This window comes from Rutilus rutilus (genome assembly GCF_951802725.1).
Source record: "Rutilus rutilus genome assembly, chromosome: 8".
Classification (NCBI taxonomy): Eukaryota; Metazoa; Chordata; class Actinopteri; order Cypriniformes; family Leuciscidae; genus Rutilus; species Rutilus rutilus.
In genome coordinates this window covers 26,834,957-26,862,500 of record NC_140222.1, presented here as the reverse complement: position 1 = coordinate 26,862,500, position 27,544 = coordinate 26,834,957, and the positions used below count along the sequence as shown (strand labels likewise).

Here is a 27,544-nt window from a genome sequence, read left to right as displayed (position 1 = left end):
CGTGTGGCTTCGAAAAAACATGCATTGATGCTCCAAGACAGAAGATTCGAAAGGGCAGAAGGGCTGGTTAAATTGTGCCCTTGGGAACAAAAGCCAGCAGTCAAGATTCTCTCACTAAGACAGAAATAGTGCCCTGGATTTCTAGTGACTTACTTACTTGCGACGCAAGAGGTCCATAAGATGGCATGTTTTGTCTGGCTATCAGTGTCCTAGTATTGATAGTTCACCTAAAAAATTATAATTCAGTCGTTCAAACCCTGTATGGCTTTCTTTCTACCATGGAGCACAAAAGGAGATGGTTTGAAGAATGTTCACGCCGCTCTTAACCAATAAAAACACAGTGACCAGAATAGGACCTTGTCTATTGAACCCAATAGCTTTGTGGAGAAACAGATCAAATGTATCCCTGTAAAGCCTGCCATATGAAATCATAATCATAATCTTTTTTTTTTTTTTATTGGAAAAGTTTAACATATGGAACATATAGAAAAATATAGAAACAAATGTAGAAAAGGTTTTCGTATGTGTTCTTTGTTGAGTATCATAATTTGAAACATCAAGCTTTTATGACTTACATAGTATAAATTAGGAGAATATAAAGCTAATATTTCAAGGAGGAAAAACAAACAATGCATTTTATTCAGAGGCTTAAAATGAGTATATATATATATATGATATTTAGGTCACATAAATATCAGAAATTGCACCAAATTGCACATATACAGTATGTGTGTGTATATACAGTATATATATATATATATATATATATATACTGTATATGTGCAATTTGGTGCAATTTCTGATATTTATGTGACCAGAAAGTACGATTAATTTCTGATCGTTTTTAATGTAAATCAATGAGATAGCAGACAGTATAGCAGAATACTTACATTAATGCATATAAATATCAGTTTTCACTCTATATCTCCCAATAATCTATCTTTGTAAGACAATATTTAAATGCTTAATTTTATGATCAGAGCTCTCTAGTTTTTATAGTGGGGGGCAAAACATATAATGCAATGCAATACAATGATGATTGAGAGCTGAGCAAATAAACATTCCTCAAATGCCCGATGTGTAATTTTAACATGTAAAAAAAAAAAAAATATATATATATATATGATGTACGATAATCCAGTAAACCTAATTTGCTTCAGTTCAGTAAGCGTTCATCTTAATATATTACTATTTAAAAGTTATTCTTATGTTAAAGATTTCACATCAAAAACACACGTGAACCCTGACCTGAAGGTGAACATTTTTACAATTATCCTAAAATGCCTTTTATTAATAAAAAAGAATAAACTATCAATCAGATTGCATACGACAAAGTTTCGATCAGTCGAGAGGCCTTAGAAATGTGCTTATCAAATATGATACAGTAGGAAAAGAGCAGTGTGAATATTCTCCCAGATTTCTTTTTTTTTCGTGTGTTCCACAGAAGAAAGAAAGCCATACAGGCTTGGAATGACATGAAGGTGAATAAATCAGTCATTGTGCCTGAACTATCCTTTTGAACGAATTCTGTTTCATTCTGGATGCTGGGGAATATCCAAGACATGCCATTTATTTTGACAATGTCGCTCATGGCGGTTTGCCATACGTCCTGGAAAATGAGAAAGCGTTGCTTTGTTGGATGCTCTTATTAGGTTTTACATCAAACTGCTGGAGATAAGTAAATAAAAAGCTGCAAATGGAGCTCACACCGCTGCTCTCTTTTTCGCAACGAGTCGATGCTTCTGAATCAATATGGCACCAGGGGTCCATTACATCTGACTGAGACAAAGGAATATTGGTGTGACCCTTACACTTTTGAGCGATTTCCTTCTGGCGTATTTTTTTCCTCTTGTCTTCTTTCTCACCTCTCGTTTTCATTCGAAAGTCCTCCTTTAACACCGGAGACATTTACAGCTTCATGAAACTCATTAAGAGCTTTAAGTGTGATTATTTTAATGAGCACGGATACACAGGCAGGATAAAGTAGGACTTTCTAAGACGGCTATTTGAGTGTTAATCCTTCCATTTCGATCATCGAGACTTCTTTGTCTTTTGTTCGGATCTCTTGAAAACTTCACTGTTACCCTTTCTCTCTCCCCCCCCCCCCCCCATCCATCACTTCATTTCTGCTAGATTGCTTGTCTTTCCCCTGCCAGCTCTTTTTCTCCCCGAGCGCATGTCTCTGAGAAAATTGAATCGGAGCGCTTGCCACAGTAGTGCTCGATAAATATATATAATGCATTGTTTTATATTTTGGTATGTCAGCAACACTGCGTCAAAATAAGATCCGGTTTAGACTATGTTATTTTCCGCCTGAATCTTCCTGCTTGTCGTATCAAAATTGCAATTCACTTTCTGGTCAGCTTCTTTTTTGATGTCAAATGTTTCGCTGTTCACCCCACGTGTCATAAATTCATGAAAAAACGATTCAAAGCTGTCGCACACTGCAGCTATTCAGCATGAAAAGGCGGGTGACGTGCTATTGAGCGGCGGACATGTGCAAATGTGATTTTCGGGGTGGTTGGCCTCCGTCCCTCCCCATCTGTCAGTGTGTGTCGGAGGTCAGAGGGGAATTCCTTTGTGTTTTGGTGTGATTTCGATTAGTTTCGTGTGATTTTAGTGGGTGAAAACAAGCAGTGGACTCACCATATGCTTCCCAGTTTAATAGTTTGGTTATGACGGAGTCATGTTTTCATAAAGGGATCCGGAGAAGTGGAGCGGGCTGAATGGATAAAAGCTGTTCTGACACCTGTTCGGAGAGCCCGGCTTATATAAACACTCACACACACCTACATGCTCCATTGTTCCTGCCGGTTTGTGGGATTCAATGCACCAGCAAGACAAAGCTGGCACTGGCACTGGCACTCCAGTGGCTCAATCGCGGTTCGTGGCTCCCACATTTGACGAACTCAAACAATGAGTGCGCATGAAATGACACAGATTATACTTGCAGAAGTAGTCACCATTTGCACACCTTTGTGTCCTAACCTTTTTTTTGTGTGTGTGTGTTTTTCAGTGGAACCCAAGTGGCGCACTCTTTTCCATATAATGGTGGTGAATGAGAACTGAAGAGAACAAGTGGTTCATTTGACATTAAATAATAGCTTTTCATCAGGAACAGACTGAATATAAGGTGTAATTTACTGAAATCTTTCCCTCCAGTGAGATGCTAAAAGCTGCAACTGGATTGAATCAGTCCGATTTGTCATAACGAATCGTCCTATTGGTCTGGATCAGCTGATTCATTGGAAAGATTTGATTCAAAAGAACAATTCGTTCACGAATGGGAGGTTGGACTTATCTCATGAACGATTTTCAGTGGATAATGACTGATTTCAGTCTTTGCATTGTCACTTTTAAGGTGCTTTTTTTCTTGTTATTTCTTGTCAGCCCCAGTCGTCATTCACTCACTATATATTTAAACGTGTGGTAAGATTTTTGCCGCAGAGTCCACCTAAAAACCAGACGTAATGTAAAAGCTCTTAAAGGGTTAGTTCACCCAAAAATTAAAATTCTGTCAGTAATTACTCACCCTCATGTTGTTCCAACCGCGTAAGACCTTCGTTCATCTTCGGAACACAAATTAAGCTATTTTTGATGAAATCTGAGCCATGTTTCACTCCTCCATAGGCTTCCAGTGTGACCGAAACTTGCTGGCCCAGAAAAGTTATTAAAGAGATCGTTAATATAGTCCAAGTGACTCCAGTGGCTCAATCTTAAGTATATCAAGCGACAAGAATACTTTTTGTGCGCAAAAACAAACAAAAATAACGACTTTATTCCACTATTCATTTCCTTCTCTCTCGACCTCTAGTTGGTTCGCGTAGTGTTTTTGCGCAGCGCGTCTGTGTTACACGTCACCACGTAGGCTCACTATTGGTCGACGCCGGTCATGTGTGTGTTGCGTGATGACGTGCAACACAGACGCGCAGCGCAAAAACACTACGAGGCCCAGAGAGAAGGAAATGAAAAGTGGAATAAAGTCGTTATTTTTGTTTGTTTTTGTGCACAAAAAGTATTCTCGTCGCATGATAAACTTAATGTAGTGCCACTGTAGTTACTTGGACTATTTTAACGATGTTTTAATAACTATTCTGGGCCGGTGAGTTTCGGTCACACTGGAAGCCTATGGAGGAGTCAAAATTCTGTCAGATTTCATCAAAAATATCTTAATTTGTGTTCCGAAGATGAACGAAAGACTTACATGGTTGGAACAACATGAGGGTGAGTAATTACTGACAGAATTTTCATTTTTGGGTGAACTAACCCTTTAAAGGGATAGTCAACCAAATATTTAAATACTGTCATTAATTACTCACCCTCATGTCGTTCAAAACCCGCAAGACTTTCGTTCTTATTCAGAACACCAATTAAGATCTTTTCATGAAATCTTGAGACCTTTCTGTCCCTCCGTTGACAGCTACAAGCTGATGTGTGAGTTGATGAATATTTATATGTGAATGAAAGCCTAAATTCCATCTGTTCATCATATAAAGTGATCGAGTCTCTTCAGAAAATTTGGACTAAACCTCCTGATTCATATAGATTAATTTAACGATCTCTTTATGAACTTTTAAAGCGTCAAAGTGGTAGTTGCGTAGACTGTCAATGGAGGGACCGAAATCTCTCAGATTTCATCAAAAAAGATCTTCATTTGCGTTCCGAAGATGAACGAGGGTCTTACGGGTTTGGAACGACATGGGGATGAGTAATTAATGACATTTCATTTTTGGGTGAACTATCCCTTAAAACTGTATTCTTTTATTGTGTAAAGGTCATGAACGGCTTATGCCTGGTTCAGAGTACACGATTTTTTTGTCTGTTACGATAGTCACTGTGTCAGATTACACGATTTTGACTCCTAAAAATCTTGTCATGTCGTGGTCAAGAAACATGTCAGACTACACGTTGTTTTCCGACCAGTCATCGCGAGCCTTCTCACACACTCATTCACTCGCACATATACACACACTCACTCACATAGCCTACACGCACTCCCTCACACACGCTGACGCACTCACTCACTTTCTCTCTCACACACACACACACACACACACACACACACACACACACACACACACACACTCACTCACTCGCACATACACGCACTCTCTCTCTCACACACACACACACACACACACGCTCTCTCACTCACACACTCACTCTCGCTCACACACACAGTCACACACACTCACTCACTCGCGAACACACACAGTCACACACACTCGCTCACTCACTCACTCACTCACTCGCGCGCCGTCGTCGTGGAGGACCGTTAAAAAATTAAACATGCTAGTCTTTCTGTCGTGATGTCGTGAAGCATCGCAGACGCGACGTAGGTTGTCGCCCACTATGACACACTATACGAGATGAAACGATCGAATCTTGCGTCCCGACGCACGTTGTCGTTTGCGAATCCCCACGACACCCGACGTCAAACGGATCGTGCCAAAATCGGGCTAAAATCGTGTAATCTGAACCAGGCATTACTTAAAATCTGAGTGGCACACAAATTAGCCTATAGTGTTTTTTGGGCAGTTTTTTTAATGTCAAAACTGGAGAAAAACTTGGCAGTATTAAAATAGCACAAATATGACATTTTCTTGCATTGTTGTTGTTTTTTGTAATCAGTGATTTGTACATGTAAACACAATCATTGAGAGGAAAAAAAAAAAAAAAAATTTCACATTACAAGCTTTAAAATGCCGTTCACAGAACTTCACACCAAGGAAAATAAGTATAACTATAAAATTCTAACACTAAGAGAATAGTGCAGTCTACAGCTATAATGAGAATGACACAGAGGAACGATATCGTTGGAATCACTAAAGAAAGTTTTTTTCCAGCTGATGAACAATAAAATTGGTATTGACATTGGCAGCCAATCAGAATCCACCCTGCTTTAAAGAGCTCGAGCATTTAAAGCGGCAGATATAACTGCTTATAATACACAGAAATGATATTAAGCATTGTTGTGGACCCTGATATTGTTATCTTTATATAGCCATTGTTCCAAATTACAGACCAAATTACACAAGGATATAAAATAATAAAACAAAACAATGGATGAAATTTATAACTCATTCGCTGGAAAAGTTTATATGCACCAATAAAAAAAAAAAAAAGTTCATTTAATTTAATTTGAGTTCATAAAGAAAATGTTTGCCAATCCGATCCAACAGACAAAATGAATGTGAAAACATTGGCAATACATTTTTTGCCTGCAAAACTATTCAGAAACTGTCAAGTCTGTATTTTTCTTATGCCAAAAACTCTAACTCCCATAACTGAAGATGTACAAATGGTGGCTTCAGTTATGGGAAAGATCACAAAAGGATCCAAAAAACCTGAAACCTGTATCAATATGAAGATGCTGCCAGGCATATGTAATAATCTTTGCCTGATGTTTGCTGCAATGGCGTTTTGTCAGTTTCTGTCTCGCATCTGCTGAATTTGGCGACACAACACGAGTTTCCTCTTGTACAAAGGTTTCTTTTTCTGATTTTTCATGTGCGCCGGGGAAAGCGTGGCTCTGAGTTCAAAGCCACAGTTTTTATGCGCGCTTCCTAGATGTGATTCAAAGCCGACAGTCTAGGAACTTTGATTAACCGAGGCACCTTTACAGTTCCCAGTCAGAAGCAGGCAGAGCCGGGTCATTTGTATCTGCTGTTTGTTGTTGGTCGCTTCCTCTCACAGCGGTTCTGGACCGAATTTTGGTTCAAAGTGGCGACATTTTAATTGTTCGCTTATGTACGTGACGCGGAAAGTACACACATGTCATTTGTACAGACTGCTCAACATCAACATGTCTTACAGTGCTTTCTAGTCACTTTTTATTCCACAGGGAAGGTCCTTGATGCACAGAAGAGCAAGTTAAATATTTCCCGTCGACGGCTGTCGAAAGTGTCAGCGTGCCTGAAAGCGCAAATTAAAAGCAGGAAATGTTTGAAATTGCCAGTGCCGAGCCCCCGCAATGTAAGCTCCCTGTCACCTCATTTTTCAAAGCTACAGCTTCGGCTCCGAGACCTTGAGATGGAGAAACTCATTTCATTTGGTTCTTTTGGAGACAAGTCCGCTCCCTCGACCAGTCGAGCAGTTATTGCCAAGCTCAATTAGTTGCTGGATTGGCCATTTGAATGAAGGGAAAGGTGTAGTCAATCACTTTTAGGTTGCAGTTGGTGGTTGCAAAAAGGGGAGGACGCCTGATGCCACATTTTGTCCTTGACGCCCTTTCTAAGGTCTATAAAAGGTAAATTACTCAATGGTGCTTGTTAACTGAAATCAATAGTTTCATTTCACTTGGGTTTGGATGATTAAGTCTTGGCTTAGCAGTTTCTACTCCAGATGCGATGAGCTTTTGGTGCTCATTTGGAAAATGCAGGTTTGAATCCATGCCTCAAACTATCTACAGTGTAAAAAACATGGCAGCAACACTTTATTGTACAATTTACAGTAAATTTCATTAAATGAAATAATAGCCCGTTTCACACAGTCTTTACTGGTAAATTACCGGTAACAGATCATGCGTGAACAGGACCTTTTCAAATATACTGGTAAATTGGTTCCGGCAATTTACCAGCAAGCGATGATGTAAAATTACCAGTAAATTGCCGGTATATGTGCTGTATGAACGCGGAATGGAGATTACCAGCATTTTGCATGTACGAGGTTAGAACGTGCTGACGTTAGAAGTGATTTTGGCCAATCAGAAGCCGTTGAAAGAGCAACAGCTCTGGGCCATTCATATGACGCAGATGATTTTTACGTATGCGTTTACTTAGCGCTGTTTACAAATGTCTTCAAATTGGAGTGATACTGAAACTACTACGAAACTACCGAAAGTGCTTCTCCTCGTCCGGGCCTATGAAGAGATCTGTCAACAAGAGTTAGCGACACTGTCACGTATGATAAAATAACTAGCCTTCTTTAGGAACAAGGCGTAAACTTCCGGTTAATGACATCATCACAGAGTTTACCAGTATTTTGGAACTGATGTGTGAATGGTCTGTTACCGGTAAAAAGCCTGAACGCTGTTGTTTGTGTGAACAGCACATTTTTGAATTTACTGGTAAATTCGTTCTGGCAATTTTACGGTAATTTACCGTGTGTGAAAGGAGCTAATGTTAAAACGAATTATTAAAACTTAAAGCCATATATAACAAAATATATATATAACTGATAAGAAAGAACTCAGGAGAAACTGTTATTTCAATAAAAAAAAAAAAAAATCAAACGTAAGCTGTCACACAGAGATGAATGTCAATTTATGTTTTTTCACTGCATGACTGCATCACTTCCGAAAACTGTACGTTTATTCGTATTTTGCTGTAAAACTGTATGAAATTCCCATTAGATCTATACAGTTTTTTAAAAAAATAAATACCAAAGCTAAAGTGTACTATTACACAGATTTTCAACGTTTGCATATAATTAGTATGCATATAATTACAGTTTGCATACACATTTAAATCCAAAATAGAATGCTAGATTAGAACATGGTGTTCCACAGGTATTTTCAATACCATGCATGCTTTTTCCCCTCAGTTTCCCCACTACTTTTTATGCACATGATGAAAATGTACTGGAAATACGATAGTTGTACACCATTGCCATACTATTTTCAACACTATGATTTGGGGTGCAATAATTCTAATCTCGCATACTATTTCAGACATAAATAAAGATGCAAATTGAGCCTATAAGAAATGAATTGGCCCTTTTGTTTTTACATCAGCCAGACATATTTCCTGTGTCAAAATCTCCCGATCTGGATGGTGAGAAAAACATTCCTTGTTTTTTTTTAGTTTTTTTTTTACTCAGCAGGGTTAGAGACTAGTCTGTGAACATCATAAGGACGAAAAGGGGAAAAAAGTGAAAGGAACGGACATATTGACACTCTCGCTGCGGAAACGAACTCCCGTTCCCTCATTGGCACGCTGGCAGCATCCTGCTACATTAAAGGCAATCAGTGCCCATTGAGATCACGCAATGGGATGTGTGAAAACCACTTCAGTTTGTGTCTGTGGGTGACGGCATACTTGCACTAGCGCAGTGCTAATGTGTCGACCGCCTCTATGTCCGTCTGCTGCTTAATTGCATCTTTTCATGTCAGTAAAAGAGGACCCACACACACACACACGCGTAAACATGCGCGACAGGCTGCCAGACGAATGCAACACGCACCTGCGTGTTCACATGCTTGAAAAGTCTAGTAATGAGGTGAGATTCACACTGTTATTTCAATCCACTTTTGACTAAGATGCCAATTATGAGAGCAAACATCTTAAATATTCATCCATCGTGCTGGTCAGGGAGTGGAATATCCCGTGTTGTGCGTCTGACCATATGGTGTGCTTGAGTGACTTGTCTAAATGCATATGCAGGAGTTTTACTGCACAGTCTCATTGTCCCAGCTGGCAGCGTAGACTCCGCATCAGTATCCAACTTTTTCATGGCACTCTACAGTATGTCCCAGATGCCAGGCTGGTATATATTGCAATTTGTTCTTTTGAATATGTAAATTAGAGTCGCTGCTCTTTTTAACCTTGGTAAAGAGATGCACAATTACACAATAAATTTAGAGCCGGATTCTGTTTCTATCATTCATTCTCTCTCTATCTATTGTTTCTCTTTGTATTGTTTCTATCTATCATTCATTCTATCTATCATTCTTTCTTTGTATTGTTCGTTCTTCCTGTCATTTGTTCTATCCATTTGATGTTCCATCCATCCATCCATCCGTCTGACTTGCATTCTTTCTGTCGTTAGTTTAATGACTGTCGTTCTTTCTGTTTGTTTTATGACTGTCGTTCTTCCTGTAATTCTTTTTATCTGACTTACATTCTGTCGTTAGTTTTATGACTGTCGTTCTTTCTGTTGTTTGTTTTATGACTGTCGTTCTTCCTGTAATTCTTTTTATCTGACTTAAATTCTGTTGTTCATTCTGTCTATCTGACATTCTATCTGATAGTTTGTTTTATCGTTCGTTCTAACATTCTATGTCCCTGTTTACACCTGGAAGTAAGATGCGTTTTGGTCGATCGGATCTAGGGCTGCAACAAACGATTATTTTGATAATCGATTAATCTAACGATTATTAGAACGATTAATCGACTAATCGTCGATTATTTCGCCGACTAATCAGTAAGTTTGGAATGATTATTCAGCTTTTTCAAATAGTTAAAACACTGAGTTATACATATTCTAAGTAACTATAATATAAAAAAAGAAAATCACTTCAGCTTTTGAAATGGTTGTTTTAAAGAACTTTGAGCCAACTAAACAGGTCATTCTCTTTAAGTTTTCAGATTTCTGTCCAACTCAAATCACACACAAATGCTCTCTAAGCATTGGTTAAATATTCTGTTCTCTTTCAATAGAAAAAATAAATAAATAAAAAATAATCAGCTGCATTACAGACAAACTTAAACTGCAAACAATTATTATTATAATAACATTTTGTAAAAAAAATTGACAATTGAGCTGACAGAGACATTCTCATTCACCTTTTAATTTCCAGTATGAAAAATTAACTGACATGATATTCTTCATAACATCTCCTTTTGCAAGTCTTCATGAATATGAAACAAAATAAAGGCAAGTGAAGACCGTAATACCTAATAGTGTTACAATAATAAAAACAGCCCTGACTCCTATAAGCTCGATCAAGCTTTATTCTATGCAAAAATAAATCATCACATTACTGTAATTATATTATTATTGTTAATATTATTGCTATTATTAGTAGTATTGCATTCTCTAATAAAGAGATTTACTGCTAGTTATTTAGCTCCAGCTGGAGAACATTCATCTCTCACCGGCTCCTCTTGTTTCCTCTTTAAGTGCTTTAACATGCATGTTGTGCTCCCGTGAAAAGCAAGTTCTGCCTTGCATGTATTGCACATGACAGCATTCTAGGTTTGAAGATTTGTGCAACTTTCACACACCTTGCTAATTCGGATTCGTTTGCACTCCGTCATAATTCGCGCTGTGTTTTCTTCCACCGCAATAGCATTTGTAACGGCTGCATTACACTCTAGCGCTACAGCGGCGTAGCGGTCAAATCGCGATATTGCAGGCCCTTACATTAGGTCACGTGAGATCAAACGACTACTCGACAACAAAGATATTTGTAGACAATTTTTTATTGTCAATGTCGACTAATCGTTTCAGCCCTAATCGGATCACAAGTGGACAACGCTAAATACAGGTGTAAATGGGGTCTAAAACATTTTGAGCTTGTCCACTTTCGACCACTTCCAGAGGTTGTCAAAAACGCATTCGACTGGATTGCTTTCGTAGTGTAAACGCTCATGCGGTCGAATGTGCCGCAAAAGACCTACTCTCCGCCTACTGACCTAATGCGTGATTCGTGACCATTTCTAATTTTGTCGGCTGGAGACCTAAAGTTGGTTTGAAGACGAAAAATGTACCAAGCACAATGTTCTCTCACCATTCCTGATTTCTAGCACACACTCACCGCATTCGGTTATCAGAGCAGAAATGAAAGCTATCTCCGTATGTTAATCCCTCGTCTTCTAGCGTGTTCATATTTAAATTCTGCAAGCTTATTTTGTACATTAAATTGAAAGATATGAAAAAGCCCATATATTTACTCGCCCATTATCCCTCCCCTCGAAGAAATCAGGACAGAAGTGGTCAAAAGTGGACAAAAGACTTATTAAAACACCAGGTGTAAACGAAAATGTGTCTCCCACTTCTACTTGTGATCCGATCGATCAAAACGTATCTTAATACCAGGTGTAAACAGGGCCTTTCATTCTATCTATCTAATGTTTGTCTGTTTGTTCTGTCTATTGTTTATCTGTCGTTCTTGTTTGTTCTATTGTTCGATCTTCCTTTAATTTGATCACCTAACAATCAATCATTTGTTTGTTCGGTCTGTCGTTCTGTCATTGTTTTGTTTATCTATTGTTCTATCTGTCATTCTATCAATCTATTGTTCATTTTATTTGCTCTGTCTATCGTTCTATTGGTCTATCATTCTATCTCTCTGACCAATATCTATCTAGCTATCTAACTGGACAGGATAGATGGTCATGTGGACTAGCAACTGGTGGACCTGGTTTTTACATGGTAATTCATCTTGGTTAAGTTGGTTAGAGCTGGTAGATCAGCATAAACCCATCTACCCAGTTCCAAATTGTAGCTTGACCACATTAAGCTGGTAAGACCTAGTTTTTACAGGAAGCTACTGACGCTGTGGTTTCAGAGCCTTCAACCAGTCTGCAATGGCATGGAAATGAATGCTGGTCTTTGTTTTGTTTTCCTTTTTTTCTTCTCTTTTCTTTTCAACCTTCTGGACCAGGTCACTCCCCAGAGTGATTGACACTTCCTGTCTGTGTTGATACCGGTGTCGTTGCTAATGGCGACAGGCTGACCCACCATCTGTATCAACCATACAATAGACTGAATGCACAGTTTTAGTGCTCATATTGTGGTGCACTTTCTTTCTTTTCCTTTTCTTTTTTTCTTTTTCTCTTGCACACAAACACACAGAAATGAATGTCTGTGATTCATTTATTTGTTTGTTTGGTGCATTTATGGTGCCCCTCAAGGCACAATGTGTTTGTCTTGCATCACAAATAGAGATCTGGGGGTTTAGACGTGAGCTTTTAACCCACTCGTGAATTGTCTTGGAGAAACGCCACGATTTGTAGAGACAAAGCATAAAGATACAATAAACATTTCAGGGAAGCTGATAAAAGACCCGCTTTGCAAATGCACCATGTAAAAGACATTTACAGAAAACTCTGTTATGTCTTGCCATGGAAAAAAGGATGCTCATATCTCCTGTGTTTGTATTGAAGTGTGGTGTGTATGTGTGTGTTTTGAGGGAGCAACACTTTAGCTTGATTCATGACCGTGTCCAATAACTCACAGTGGCAAGGCTGCCAATGACGGATGCATTAAGATGTTTTGTAACTGTTCTCCTTGAGTTTCTGCCCATGGGAAAAAAAATCAAAGAACATTCTCTATCGTTTCTCCTGTGAGTTTTTGTATTTGTGTTGTGTATACATGTATATATATTTTAGTGCTGTCAGATTAATGCGTTAACGCACGTGATTAATATTTTTAGTTAAAGCTCCCTTTTGCGTCTTGTTGCGGTTGAATATTTAAATTGTCAAGGCTTAAACTTTCGTGATGATACAGTGCTTGCCCGTCAACTGTTCACGTTCATGCTTTGTTAGAATTAATAAAAATGTTACTGGCCAACTGGGGAGTGACACCATTTCATATACTCGCTAACGCAAATTCTTACTCGCATTTGGCACTTGGTGAGTGTTCATTTTAGGCCCTGTATATATATATATACATACATATATTTAAATGAACACTAGCCAAATGCCAAATACGAGTTAAAATTATATATATATATATGTGTGTGTGTGTAAATATATATTTACACACACCAAGTTCTGTCATGAAACTCTAGATGGCGCAGGCTAATGGGTCCTTAACGCAAACTGATGATATTTACATCGTTAACTACACGGCACAAGGTGATTGGTTCATGCCACATCTGCAGCCAATGAGCTTGCTGCTCAACATTTGTAGACTCAACCGTATAGAGCTACGGGTAATTCTATGTATGATATGTGTGCTGAAGCTGAAGTACCCAAAACCCCAAATATTCTGGTCAATAATTACGGTTGGGTCCCACCTTTAATGGATTTTTTTTTTACTTGTTGAATGTCCACCAGGTGGAAATACAATTTTTTTTTTTTTTAAATGGTGCACCTCTCTTCATGTGAACAAACCTCTAACCCCCGGGTTTAAACAGAAGTGATGCTTGCTTTAGCCCTAACAAGAGTACAAGACTGACTCGGGATGAGTTGATGGAGGCCGGAGGCTGTGGGAGTCTACAGAGGTCTGGCGTGATGTTTTGCCAGGATCAGAGAGCCCAGGCTGGGCAAGACAACAGCAGGATTACTGCATGCCAGCACACAATTGCCTTCCCACTGTGAAGAGGAAGTGGGCAGCATCTAAACCGTGCTATTTCTTGAAAAACCTTTGAGAAAGAAATTTTACGATACAAACAGATTCATGGACTGAGCTGTAAGGGACTCCGTGTTTGTAGGCATTTATACACCAAACCTTCCACCAGATCCATTGTCTGAAAGCATATTGGCTTCCTTTCATTTGAGTATCAGTTTCTTTTAGTATGTGTGTGGGTTTGTCTTAGTTTTTGCTTGTGAGCGCTCGCCTACCTCCATGTAGGAGGTTCTTGGTTTGTCATCTGTCACCTGGCTGTAACAGCCAGCAAAAACTGCACAGCTCCAACCTGCAGATACAATTACGAGATAGGCTCCCATGATTCCCGGCAGAGATGTAAGTTAACGGTGGTCACACGGTCAGGAACAGAAAATAGACCTTCCACATGTTGGAAATGAACAAAGAAGTATGAGAAGAAAGATGCTAGAATCTTTGATTTAATTGACAAGCTGTCCATTTAACCCATCAGATGAGATCAAATTAATGTCCAGCGATTAATCGACTGTGCGGTCGCAAATGAACCGATTGTCTCATTCATTTTGATGCACTGGTAAGCGCACCTCTCTCTTTGTCCTTGCGCTCGTCTTTGAATCAGAGCAGGTGAGTGGCCTGCTGAAATGTACACTGGTTATCCCTGTCCAATCTCTCAGACAGTGGCTTGTATTTCGCCCTTGGCTACAGCGAGTCGAATCTGCAGAATCTATTATTTACTGGCGGCTCTTTGTCTCTCTCTCACACTTGGTTTGTACTGAAGACTTTCTGCCTGTAATAATGTAGATTGGGGATGTCGGGCATTTAATCTGTTTGGTGGCCCTAAATAATGAAAACAAACCTAGCTGAGTGATTTGTAGATATGGGAACTAGGTAGCCGGTGCGATCTGTCTGTTTATCCATATGTGTATCTATCTGTCATTCTATTCATTTCTTTCTATCTTTCTGTCTGTCCTTCTCTCTATGTCCTTCTGTCTAACATTCTGGGCCCTGTTTTAACGATCTAAGTGCATGGTCTAAAACGCTGGGCGCAAGTTCACTTAGGTCGTGTCCGAATCCACTTTTGCTAGTTTAACGGCGGGAAAAATGGTCGGCATGGTGTAAAAGGGTTGTCCCTATTCTCTTAATGCGTAATGGTTCTGTTTTGGGATTTACGTTCGTTTAAACCAATCAGAGTCTTATCTCCCATTCCCTTTAAATGCCAGTTGTGCTCGCGCCATGGCAGATTCGCTATTTACATGACGGAATTTGATAGTGGAAAGACTGATGCCATCTCCAGAGCGCAAATGGATCTGCTCGTACGCGAGGTAAAAGTGCGCAAGCAGACCCCTCTACGGGACAAGCCGGATTCCACCATATCTTTATGTGCACAATAATAATCTTTTACATTGTAATCCTTTTATTTTAAATATTTGGCATGTTTGTGTGCTGCTGTGCATCCCTGTGTGTGTAATAAGAAGAGTGTACACGCGTTGTGGACCCGCCTATAGGCGTACATTACTAACGTACTCTTGAAATAAAAAATAAAAAAAGATTGCGCCATTGACTTTAGACCAGGTTTCAGTTGGTCAATGGCACAGTCTATTTCTGTTGCCTCAAAATAGCAACGTGCCAACAATGCGCCAGAACACACCTCGTTTTCAGACCAGCACGCCCATGGGCGCACAAATGGGCGCAAATGCATTTGCTATTTAAACAACGTGCCGCAGGACGTGAAAATGATAACTGCGTCGGACTGAAACTAGCAAAAAACACTTGCATCCCGCTTGGCTCTGCATTGCGCCGGGTGTAAGATAGGGCTCAATGTATGTTTATATATTTATGATTCTATCCATCTTGGTTTTCTATCTTGAGGTTTGATCAGCCAGTACTCTGAAAATGTATTACATCTAAAAAAAAAAAAAGCTTGTCTTTGAAAGATTCATGAAAGTGATCTGTTGGGAGTTATTTCACTGCTGTTTACATCCTGTAAAATACTGGTAAAAATGCTGTACTCTTGAAAACTGCAGTGATAACTAATGATTTTTGTGCTTAACGTACATCACTTAAATGGTAGAGTCACCACATTCAGGTTAAGGTTAGCACAAATGTTTTTTTTTTTTGCAATAGGCCATCAAGATTGAGAGGCTTGCTTGAATATTTTGACCTATCAAGCCTTTGATAGGTTATTTAATTCCTATAAACTGGAAAAAGAAAGACTGAAAATGCACTAGCAGGCTTTGGTAGTTTGATTTTAATTAATTTTGACATGACTGAAATGATAATGAATCCACCTCTCTGTGTCTTTTTCTCTGTTTGTCCTTCAGGATGCTGGGGGAGCTCCGCTTGACTGCGCTCCAGCCTCTCCTGGCTGTGTGTCTACTCTTCACCCTGGAACACAGTGAGTCATTCTCTCTTCAATCTGAGCGTTCATCTACTCTTATCTGTTCAGTCGTGGGAAGCACAGTTGTCAATCAAATGTACTGGTTGATTCAGTAACAACTTTTTCAAATTTCAAAAGTCCGAAACCAACAGCTGAATTAGCGCTTTTTTTCTCTCACAGAGAGACAAAAAGAAATGCAACCTACCCTGACTATTCTGTCTGTCTATCTATCTATCTATCTATCTATCTATCTATCTATCTATCTATCTATCTATCTATCTATCTATCTATCTATCTATCTATCTATCTATCTATCTATCTATCTGTCTGTCTGTCTGTCTGTCTGTCTGTCGTTCTGTCTATCTAATAGTCTGTCTGTCGTTCTGTGTCTATCTAACAGTCTGTCTAACTATTCTATCTATCTATCTATCTATCTATCTATCTATCTATCTATCAATCTATCTATCTATCTATCTATCTGTCTGTCTGTCTGTCTGTCTGTCTGTCTGTCTGTCTGTCTGTCTGTCTGTCTATTGATAGTTTTTCTTTTCTTTTCTTTTTTGGTGACCTACCCTATTGAAAGAGCTTGTCGTTTGTAAAGAGACTCAGTGTTTTCCCCTCTGCCATGTTCCATAAAGGGATAGGTCACCTAAAAAGGACAATTCTGTCAACATTCATTTTAAAATGGTATGACTTTATTTCTTTTGTAGAACAAAAACAGTTTTTCTTTGTCCATACAATGAGGGATGTTGTTTTTGGACCCCATTGACTTTCATTGTATGCACAAAAAGTTCAAGCATTCAAAATATCGTCTCTTGTCCTCCACTAAAGAAGGAAAGTAGTACAGGTTTGTAACGAGGTGAGTAAATGATAGCAGAATTTTCATTTTTTGGTGAACCATCCCTTTAAAAAAAAATTCTCTAGTCCTTTCATCTTGTGGTAATTACCGGCGCACACCTTTCCCTGAACATTCACTGATGAGCCCTTTTGGACATCGGTTATAAATCCCCGTCGGCTGGATTCTGCCCTCCGCTGCTTCCATCTGCAGTAAATAGAGAGTGCGCAAGGAACACTTTCATCTGCAGAAAGCCTCATTTCCTCACATTGCCACCTAAAGACTTGTCATCACTCACTCTAATGCCTGTATTGGCTCTCAGTGGCGGTGATACCGTGCTCACGTGCCATAAAAAAGGAAGACACTGATGCAAAGCTTGTGCGGGGCTGAATCCTATACGCCGTCTAAAGCCTTTTGTACATGCAAAAGCTTCACGCTCAGCTGTGCGAGACCAGGTCCCAAGTAAGAACTTTGGCAAGGCTGCGTTGCAAGCACTGTTTCACAGACCGGCCTCCTCTGATTTCAGACGACACCAGGTTCTTATCGGGCACTCGCAGGGTTGCAGGCCGAGTCTCTCGGTCCCTGACCTGCTCGCTGCCATCTGCACCAGTTGCTTGGTGTCTGGTCTGGCACTTGAGGTCCACCGCGCACTTTTCTTTTCTAGTGTCAGCAGCAGTGAGCGAGATAAATAGAGGCTGCTCATAATAATATGCACAAAGATTTCCTCACACTCTTAGCCTCACTCTCCATCGAAACCCCTCTCAAGGGACGCCCGTGGTGTAAATAAGGACACTGTCTCCATGAGTGTTAAATATCTGATTCCCTTCTCTCATCATCTACTAACTAGGGTAAGGTTGCACCAGTCGTCCATCATGAAAACTATTTTAGTAATATTTGGTAACATTTGTTGTTTAAGTGGTGTTTTTTAATTTGAGAAATTGTATCTAAGTTTAGTCAGGAGCAATACATTAGTACAACAAAGTGGAAAATTCAATATTTTTAGTATTTTTATTTGTTAAGTAATAATTTGTCGCTGTCGGGCAGAAACCTTGTTTGTCCAAAACCGCTACTTTTCAGGAAATAGGAAAAAAAAAAAACTATGTTTTTTAAACACTGTGTCAGAGTTGATATTGTGGATTTATATATGGTCAGACACTTGCATGGGTCATTATATTTTTTAAATTCTTACAAAATCAAGCTCAAATGGAGTTTTGACCAATTCTCGTTTTACATGAAAACCCTGTTGAAATTTCTTGAGATCTTGAATCATAAAGTTTTATAATGTACAGTATTCAATCAGTCTGCAATTTAGTTTCAAGTAAGTTTAATGGTACAATTCTCATGCATAAGTTGCCACAGTTTATGTGAGAGTTGGGCACACTTAAGTTAGCATCCTCATATCACGCTAAATAAATGTGCTATTACCTAGCAGAGAGCAGGAAATGTAGTCAAGCCTCTGGACTCAGAGTATCTTTATGTATGTGTGTATATTTGAGCAAGAGACAGGAAGGAAGACAGGAGATATTGAGCTCAGACACCCTGGGCTCGGTTAATATTCATGGCGTTGTGAATATGTCGGGAACCTCTGGGGGGTTTCCGGGGGAGAGCATCTCATGCGAGACGCTTTCAGAAAGGGAATGTCATTACGACGGCCTGCGTGTGCTTGACACCATATAAGCACACCTGTTCATTTTTAATCCAATGATTCCACTTCTCAAACACCGTTTTGGAGGAGGCTGTATCTGCGGTGGCAGTGGATGAAAGACACCATTGGAGGTCCTACTTAAGAGTGGGAATCAAACAAACAGCCCTTATTCTGTGGAAATGATGCATATGTAGATTTACTTCAAGGCTACTGGCTCCTGTTGCGAATATTTTCGCGAGTTTGTCACAAATTCTTTGGATATATGAATGTTTCAAGCTCAGCGCGTGCATTGCGATTGCTTGTGCAATTAGACGCCACAGGACAGTCTCGGCCTGTGGTTAGGTAACTGAAAGAAAGAGCAAAGGGAGAATACCGACAAAAATGGGCAGTTTGCCAAATGGCGGCCTGTAAAAATGGCCACGGCACTAAAAAGAAATCGCAGTACACTTACGGATTCGTCATTGCATTAGCTTTGTATCTCTGTTCTCATGGAAACCATTAACGAGCGTTTGAGGAGGTCTAGTATTTAACATTCGCAGTCCAATTAACATCACTGAAGGCTGTCTGTCTTTTTTTCAAGGGAAGGCCATGTAAAGAATTCGGTTCATATAGGGTCTTTCAATGCATTTCTTTGCGGTTTATTTTTATTACACACATTAGCATAATATTGCAGAACACAAGCTAATTTATCACGTATTTATTTATTTTAATAATAATAATAATTGTCGGCAGTAAGTCAGACTTGTTCCCGGTGCATGTTGGACTCCGACAGGGTTGCCCTTTGTCACCGGTTCTGTTCATGATTTTTATGGACAGAATTTCTAGGCGCAGCCAGGGGCCGGAGGGTGTCAGGTTTGGGGACCACACGAATTCGTCTCTGCTTTTTGTGGATGATGTTGTCGTGTTGGCCTCATCAGACCAGGACCTTCTGCATGCACTGGGACGGTTTGCAGCCGAGTGTGAAGCGGCTGAAATGAGAATCAGCACCTCCAAATCCTCCATGGTTCTCAGTCGGAAAAGGGTGGCTTGCCCACTTCAGGTTGGTGGAGAGTTCCTGCCTCAAGTATCTTGGGGTCTTGAAGGAAGGATGGAACGGGAGATTGACAGACGGATCGGTGCAGCTTCTGCAGTAATGCGGTTGATGTACTGGTCTGTTGTGGTGAAGGAGCTGAGCTACAGGCGGCCGAAATGAGCTTTCTCCGTAGGGTGGCTGGGTGATCCCTTAGAGCAGGTCGGTCCTGGAGGGCCACTGTCCTGCACAGTTTAGCTCCAACCCTGATCAAACACACCTGAGCAAGCTAATCAATGTCTTCAGGATCACTAGAAACTCACAGCTAGGTGTGTTTGATCAGGGTTGGAGCAAAAACTGTACAGGACAGTGGCCCTCCAGGACCGAGTTTGAGAAACCCTGCCTTGGAGATAGGGTGAGGAGCTCGGTCACTCGGGAGGAGCTCAGAGTAGAGCCGCTGTTCCTCCACATTGAGAGGAGCCAGCTGAGTTGGCTCGGGCCTCCTGGACGCCTTCCCAGGCGCGTCCCACCGGGAGGAGACCCCGGGGAAGACCTAGGACACGCTGGAGGGATTATGTCTCCCGGCTGGCCTGGGAACGCCTCGGTGTCCCCCCGGAAGAGCAGTAGGAAGTGTCTAGGGAGAGGGAAGTCTGGGCATCTCTGCTTAGACTGCTGTCCCCGCGACCCGGCCCCGGATAAGCGGAAGAAGATGTATGTATGTACAATAGTAAAATATTGCGGAACACAAGTTATTTTTAATAACACTGTAAAAAGTGAACAGTTGGATCAACTTAAAATTTTTTAGTTTTCTCAACTTAAATGATCACGTTTTTCACGATAAAACGTGATAATTTAAGTTGAGAAAACTTAATTTCTTTAGGTGTTACCAATTGAAGTAATTTTATTAAGTTGATCCAACTGTTCACTTTTTACAGTGAATAATAATAATTATTATTATTATATTAAATAAATTAAAAAATATTAAATAATAAATAATTATTATTTTCTTGTCTCATTGTTATTATTTTTCTTATTATTATACACCATGTATATGCAGAAAACAAAAACAAATTATTTAGCATGGCATGCCTGTAGATATGTAGCCACTGCTCTCTCTCTCCACACTAAAGAGAGACGGCAGTACACATTCTATGTGACGGTCATTATCTTTTCTACATTGGTGGCCGCGGCAATAATTAAGGCATGTTTAAGGAAGTAGGTAATGCGACATTCGTAGCTTGCATTAACATTACCGAATGCCGCCTGTTATTTTTAAGATGAAGGTTGTGTGAAGAAAGTAGTTGGCTTTTTCACTTAATAGAATCAGGCTCCTTTTAGTCTTTTTAATGGCATTTTATTACCTTTTTTTATATCTGACTTTTATGTTTTATTATCATTAATTGCGGTGTTCCTTTCGGACGGCGTGGTAATGAAAGGCCCATTATTTTATAAAATCCTCAAATATCACTGTCAAAAGGATTCAAGGAAATAACTACAGAAGGCATGATCGTCAGCATAACCCCGGCCCGCAATCGATCAGTCATTTCGTTGCTGCTGGGTAATTGAAGACAATAAGGCCACTGTCAGCAAGCAGCCAATTACATTAGCCTGCAGAGAAAGAAAGGCAGAAGGACAAAAACATTCATGTAGGAGATGCGTACGAACGCTGTTGCCTTGTGTTCCCTGTTCTGGGATGATAAAGGCTTCTGACAGCACTTAATGCATTTCAGGTGTTCAAAGAGGACGGCAAATAGTCACAATACATCAATGAACAAGAAAAGCAGTTGTGAGTGGTCTCTTCTTTTTTTTTAACTCTTTCCTAGTCCTTCCCCCTTGTAACCCTCTTTTTGGCTCGACCTCAGATGGATGAGGAAAGATTAAAAACAACGGCAGGATTTCAAACAAAAGGACGATCTCCAGGGGGTTATGCTTGTAAAAATATTTCCATCTAAATGCAGATTTGGTATATTTTGCTATGCTTCTTACATTCATTATTTACCCATGTGGGACCAAAGCAATCTTTTATTTCTTGACTCCGAGGTGTAATTTGTTTTTTAAGGAGGTATCTGCATTTGATTTCTGGTTATTTAACGTGGCAAATTAGATCACGCTTGCACACAAAACATTACAGAAGAAACAATTTACACACTGTTGGCACAACTGTATCCGGAGAGCAGCCTAATTTACAACATATCTGTTTAAATACGTCTGAGAAACATGCATAAATGCAATTATCAGTGTTTGCATGTGGGCATCGAGGGCTTGGGGAAACAAAAAGTCATGCTCTGCAGTCTCACTGCTTATATTCTCCTCAAGCGTGAATTCAGGCAACAGGAAGGTAATTCTGTGCCTTTCCCTTATCGTGAGCACGACTTCCCCGGAGATGGAGGACAGAAAGGAAGGAAAGCATGTGCTTTGTTGTTGGAGTTGTCGATCCCTCTCCAGAGCTCACATGCAAACAATTTTTAATTTATAATCTAGTGATTTCAGTTGTCCTGCTGCTTTCAAACCGGCAAACAGTTTTTGAAAATGTTATTAAATAATCTACTAGTTATAGTGTTTAATATAATATAATATAATATAATATAATATAATATAATATAATATAATATAATATAATATAATATAATATAATATAATATAATAATATATATAAATGAAAAAGAATTATGCAAATACATGTATAAAACTTGAATATTTAAATGTGTATTTTATATGCATTACATTTATTCGAAATAACGAAAACAGTTATGCAAATTAATATATAAAACTTCAATATTTGCCAATTGTTGTTATTATTGTATTATGTTATTATTATATGTAATAGGAAAATAAATAATGGTATAAATGACATAATGAAACAAATATTATTCATTTTTAATAATTTAATTCAGAATCATTTTTTTGTATTACATTTTCCCTTCATTTAGTATTTTCTCTATTTAGTTTAAAAACAGTTTTATTTATTTATTATTAATTAAGTAATTAATTAATTAATTAATTAATTAATGTATGTATGTATGTATGTATGTATGTATTCCCAAATATAGTTATTTCCAGATTTATTCATTTATTTTTCACTTAAATAATCAGCGATTTAAAGTGTATTATTATTATTATTATTATTATATGTTACATGTTTATATATATATATATATATATATATATTTATAAATTTGACCACCACTACTGATTCGGGCCCCTTAACAGAGCACACTCAAATCGAACCTTTCCTCTCAGCTAACCGATTTCCTTCGTAACATATTTGTGAAGATATGTGTCTTGATTCAACAAGAAAATTGCAGGTCCATTTACCCCTCCCATTGATGTTGTCAAGCACTCGCTCTAGCGTTTTCACCTATGTACAGTCCATTTCTGTGGGGACGGAGAATAAGTGCCGTTAGACGAGTGGGCTGCCATCATCTCTACCAAGATATTCGCTATTACTCCCTGCAAATGACTGTTGCCCGTTAGAGAGGACATTATCCTCCATGCTTCAGCTAAATGTCATCATAGATGAATTTATGCCATCACATTTACTGTAAATATGCACCGCAACAGCATGGCTAGTGATGATGCTGTTTGCTTTCAAATTTAGATTTAGCTGCGTTTGTAAAAATATGTAGGCCTAGTAAATATAAGTTTATAAGGCTTACAATTTGGTTGATTTGAAAAGAGCTGAAAAACAGTTATGTATCACTTGTTGTTTATGATGAGAGAATTGACAAATTCAGATTGAGAATTCAGTCTGTGAACAACTCCGGCGTTAAGTGACGAATCAAAACGCCTCTGATTGGACATTGCATTCATACGCTCAACAGAAATGTGTGTGACTGGTTTTAATGCTCAATGGTGCAAACCACGTCTAAAAAGAAATCTGATGCAACGTGAGCAAACCGACTGTAAATGTAATGCCACAATCGGCACTTTTCATTCATTTCACATCTCACTTTAATAGATCTAGCCATAATAGATCTAGCTTAATTGTGCGGAGACAGTTCTTGAAATTAGGGGCCATTTTTGTTCATCTTAGTGCCATTTTTGCCCCAAGCCCTTGTTAATTTCCAACCCTGATATATAACTCCTCTTGGCATTTATACCACTTATAAAAAGTATCCAGAGTACACTAAAATAGTTGAATCAATTAATAAAAAAAAAAGAGTAAATGAAAAAGCACTTTAAAGTCAGGATAGTGCAATCTCCCTCACCCAGCGTCCCAATCTCTCCGTGTAATTATGGTGGGGAGTTGTTGGGTTGGGAGAGATGACATTTCCCTGTACTGGTGGAAGACTCCATTCTTTACATTTAAATCAAATCAAATTACGGCAGGGCAAGGCCAGGCACGAGGCGCTGGGCAAAAGCCCACTCTAATGAAAATAAATCAGTGAATTTTTGCGCGCTCGCTCGGAATAGTCGGCACCCTCTCTTCTTCCGCCTTACCTCATGTCATTCATTCAATCTGTCTTGCAGCAATTATATTCTCACCTTCCTATATGCAAATGAGAATGATGACTGGCCCTGCATACCTATTTGAACTAATAGTAAGCTATAATGCAAGTGTACATAAAAGGAATTGCATTTCACTTGGTGATGAGAAAAAACGCTGTAGTGCGCTGTGCTTGGGTTTTTTGTCGTCTATGCATCAACCCCCATTTTGCTCATGCCTCTTATTGATTTTTTATTTAATTTTTTTTCACCTTTGAGGCAAAAAGGATTATTACTAGTGAAATACCTCCAACTGTCTGTGCGGTCACTGCTGCCAGGGTTTGCTGAATTTATGTTACACTATAAATAGGGAGAGTATAAATAATGAATTGTTTACTATTGTATAATGTATTAATATTGATTTTAGCTAAATAACTTTGTATGTCTCTCTCGAAGAGCACAAATCTGTATGTTGCCTGCTTTTATCAATAGTAGAAAATAATACATTATACAAACAACATTAGATTTTTTAATGTTTTAAGCTGACCAAAGCTGCATTTATTTGATAGTAAAAACAGTAATATTGTGAAATATTATTACCTGTATTAAAGGGATAGTTCACCCAAAAATGAAAATGCTGTCATCATTTACTCACCCTTATGTTGTTCCAAACCTGTATGATGTCCTTTCTTCTGCTGAACACAAAAGAAGATATTTTAAAGAAGGTTGGTAATTAAACAGTTGCTGGTCCCCATTGACTTCCATAGTATTTTTTTTTTCCTACTATGGAAGTCAATGGGGTCCATCAGTCGTTTGGTTACTGACTTTCTTCAAAATATCTTCTTTTGTGTTCAGCAGAAGAAAGAAAGTCATACAGGTTTGGAACAACATGAGGGTGAGTAAATGAGGACAGCATTTTCATTTTTGGGTGAACTATCCCTTTAAATAATAAAATAATATATATTTTAAATATTTATTCCTGTGATGTCAAAGCTGAATTTACAGCATCATTACTTCAGTTTTCATTGTCTCACAATCCTTCAGAAATCATTCTAATATGCTGATATGCTGCTATATTTCTTATTATTATTAATGTTGAGAATAGTTAAGCTGGTAAAAAAAACAACAGTTTTTAATTATTCTTTTATGGACAGAAAGCTCAAAAGATCAGCATTTGTTTATGCATCTTTGCTTTAAAAGTATTGATTTCTTGAAAAAATCGAAACAATTTTTACTGACCCCAAACTTCTGAACATGTATTGTCACACGACATGACCTCATCATATTAATTTTGTCCTATTTGCCAAGTTGAAGGCTCCATAAAAAAGATTTGTACAGTAAAACAAGTACTGTATGTAGGGCAGTATGTCATATTTCAAGGTCTTATTTCTGCTTTAACTCTGTAGCGGATAACTGTTGGTCAAGTTTAATGGTTTATAAAAGAAGACTGGTACAGTAAAATGTGCTTAGGGTAGGTTTGAACAGCAGCCTAATATTTATTATTGTGTCTATTGAAAAACTTCAGTTTTGTCATTTTTCCTCTTTCCTCAGGCATGGTGAGCTGTGACACTGTGGTGAACATGCGTAAAGTGACTCACCAGAGGGTCCAGGAGCCTCTGTCGGGTACGGCCCTCCTGCCGTGTGTTTTCACCCTGCGCCCGAGTCCTTCTAACGAACCGCCCCGCATCAAATGGACCAAACTGTGGGGTCAACGTGGCGCGGACGGCCTACAAAAGCAGCAATCGATCCTTGTGGCTAAAGACAATATAATCAAGGTGAAGAAAGCCTTCCAGGGTCGCGTCACCTTGCCGGGTTACCCGGAGAACCGCTACAACGCCAGCTTGGTGCTGACAGGCCTGCGATCCAGCGACTCGGGAATGTACCGCTGTGAGGTCGTGGTCGGCATTAACGACGAACAAGATACGGTGCCTCTTCAGGTCACGGGTAATGTAGCGCTCTGCAGAATGCTAATACACGCAGCTGTGATTATAGTAATTAGATTCACAGTTGACTTCTTTCTTCTCTGGTTTGTGTTTTGTGCAAAAACTTATCTCGCAATTAACGTCCCTTTTCAGTGGTTTTGCAGGCCTCTGGGTGAAACGCGCTCGGTGAATGACTTGATATATTATTTAATCTGAAAATCTGGTGCAATTACAGTGCTAAGGATTGGTTTTCCTGCACATCTGGTGGCGTTTTCCATCGGATCAGTCCAAGGAGGCATGGCCCAAACAGCTGCTGCATTTTCTGCATGCTCAGGTTCCTGCCAAAACCTTGATGAAGTTAGTTAGACTTCATTCGCTGCCAATATGCACTGCAGTGCTTGTGTTTGCATGAGGCTGTGGAGCGGAAATGTGCATGGGGCGAATTCGTCAAACAGCGTTTTTCGCACATTTCAGCACGAAAACCTGCGTCTTGTTCACTAAGCAAACTGGTGTAACCAGGTGCTAAATGCACTGCAGTAGTGACCCTCCAGTTAAGTCTGTGTCATTCTTTTAAGCGCAAAAGTAGATCATGATCATTATAGATTCCCAAAATTCAGTGCTATTGTGCCATATAGCGCAAACCTCCCAATTTATGAAAAATGTTTTGAATATGTAAATGTAAGCTAATGTAATGAATAATCATAATAAAAGTTTATTTGAAATATAGTTAAATTTACATAAATAAAAATATTTTAAAACCAAAAGTAAAAATATGTAATAATCATAGTAAAGGGGGAAAAAAACACACTGTAGAATATGTAAATATAAGCCAACATAATGAGAAAACAATAATATTCATAATATTCATAATAAAATAATGAATAATCATAATAAAAGTTTATTTGAAATATAGTTAAATTTATATAAATAAAAATATTTTAAAACCAAAAGTAAAAATATGTAATAATCATAGTAAAGGGGGAAAAAAAAACCACTGTAGAATATGTAAATATAAGCCAACATAATGAGAAAAAATAATAAAAATAATAAAAATAATACAAAAAGAAAAAAAAAGAAAAAAAGAATTGCATTTTAAATAAATGTATATAAATAAAAAATAAATAAAAAATCTAATAATAAGGACTAAAAAAGAATATAAAAGAATGATAAGTAAGGAATAAAAATAGTATTAAAAATATCATATAAAATATATATTTTTTTATTATATTTATTTTTAAATAAATAAAAATACACGCATATATTATGTAAACAAAAACTTTTATGTTAGATGTGATTAATCGATTTGGCAGCACTAATAAAAAACAAAAAACAAAAATAT

At 38.6% G+C, this 27,544-nt stretch overlaps 1 protein-coding gene across 1 annotated transcript in view; it reads left to right on the top strand.

The window, feature by feature from the left end:
- Positions 1-27,544, top strand: part of ncanb (neurocan b) — a 128,442-nt gene that overhangs the window by 18,625 nt on the left and 82,273 nt on the right. Inside the window, exons 2-3 of the mRNA XM_084416784.1 lie at positions 16,314-16,387; positions 25,835-26,227. Of these exons, the coding sequence (XP_084272910.1) occupies positions 16,314-16,387; positions 25,835-26,227 (467 nt within the window). The remainder of the gene's footprint in view (positions 1-16,313; positions 16,388-25,834; positions 26,228-27,544) is intronic.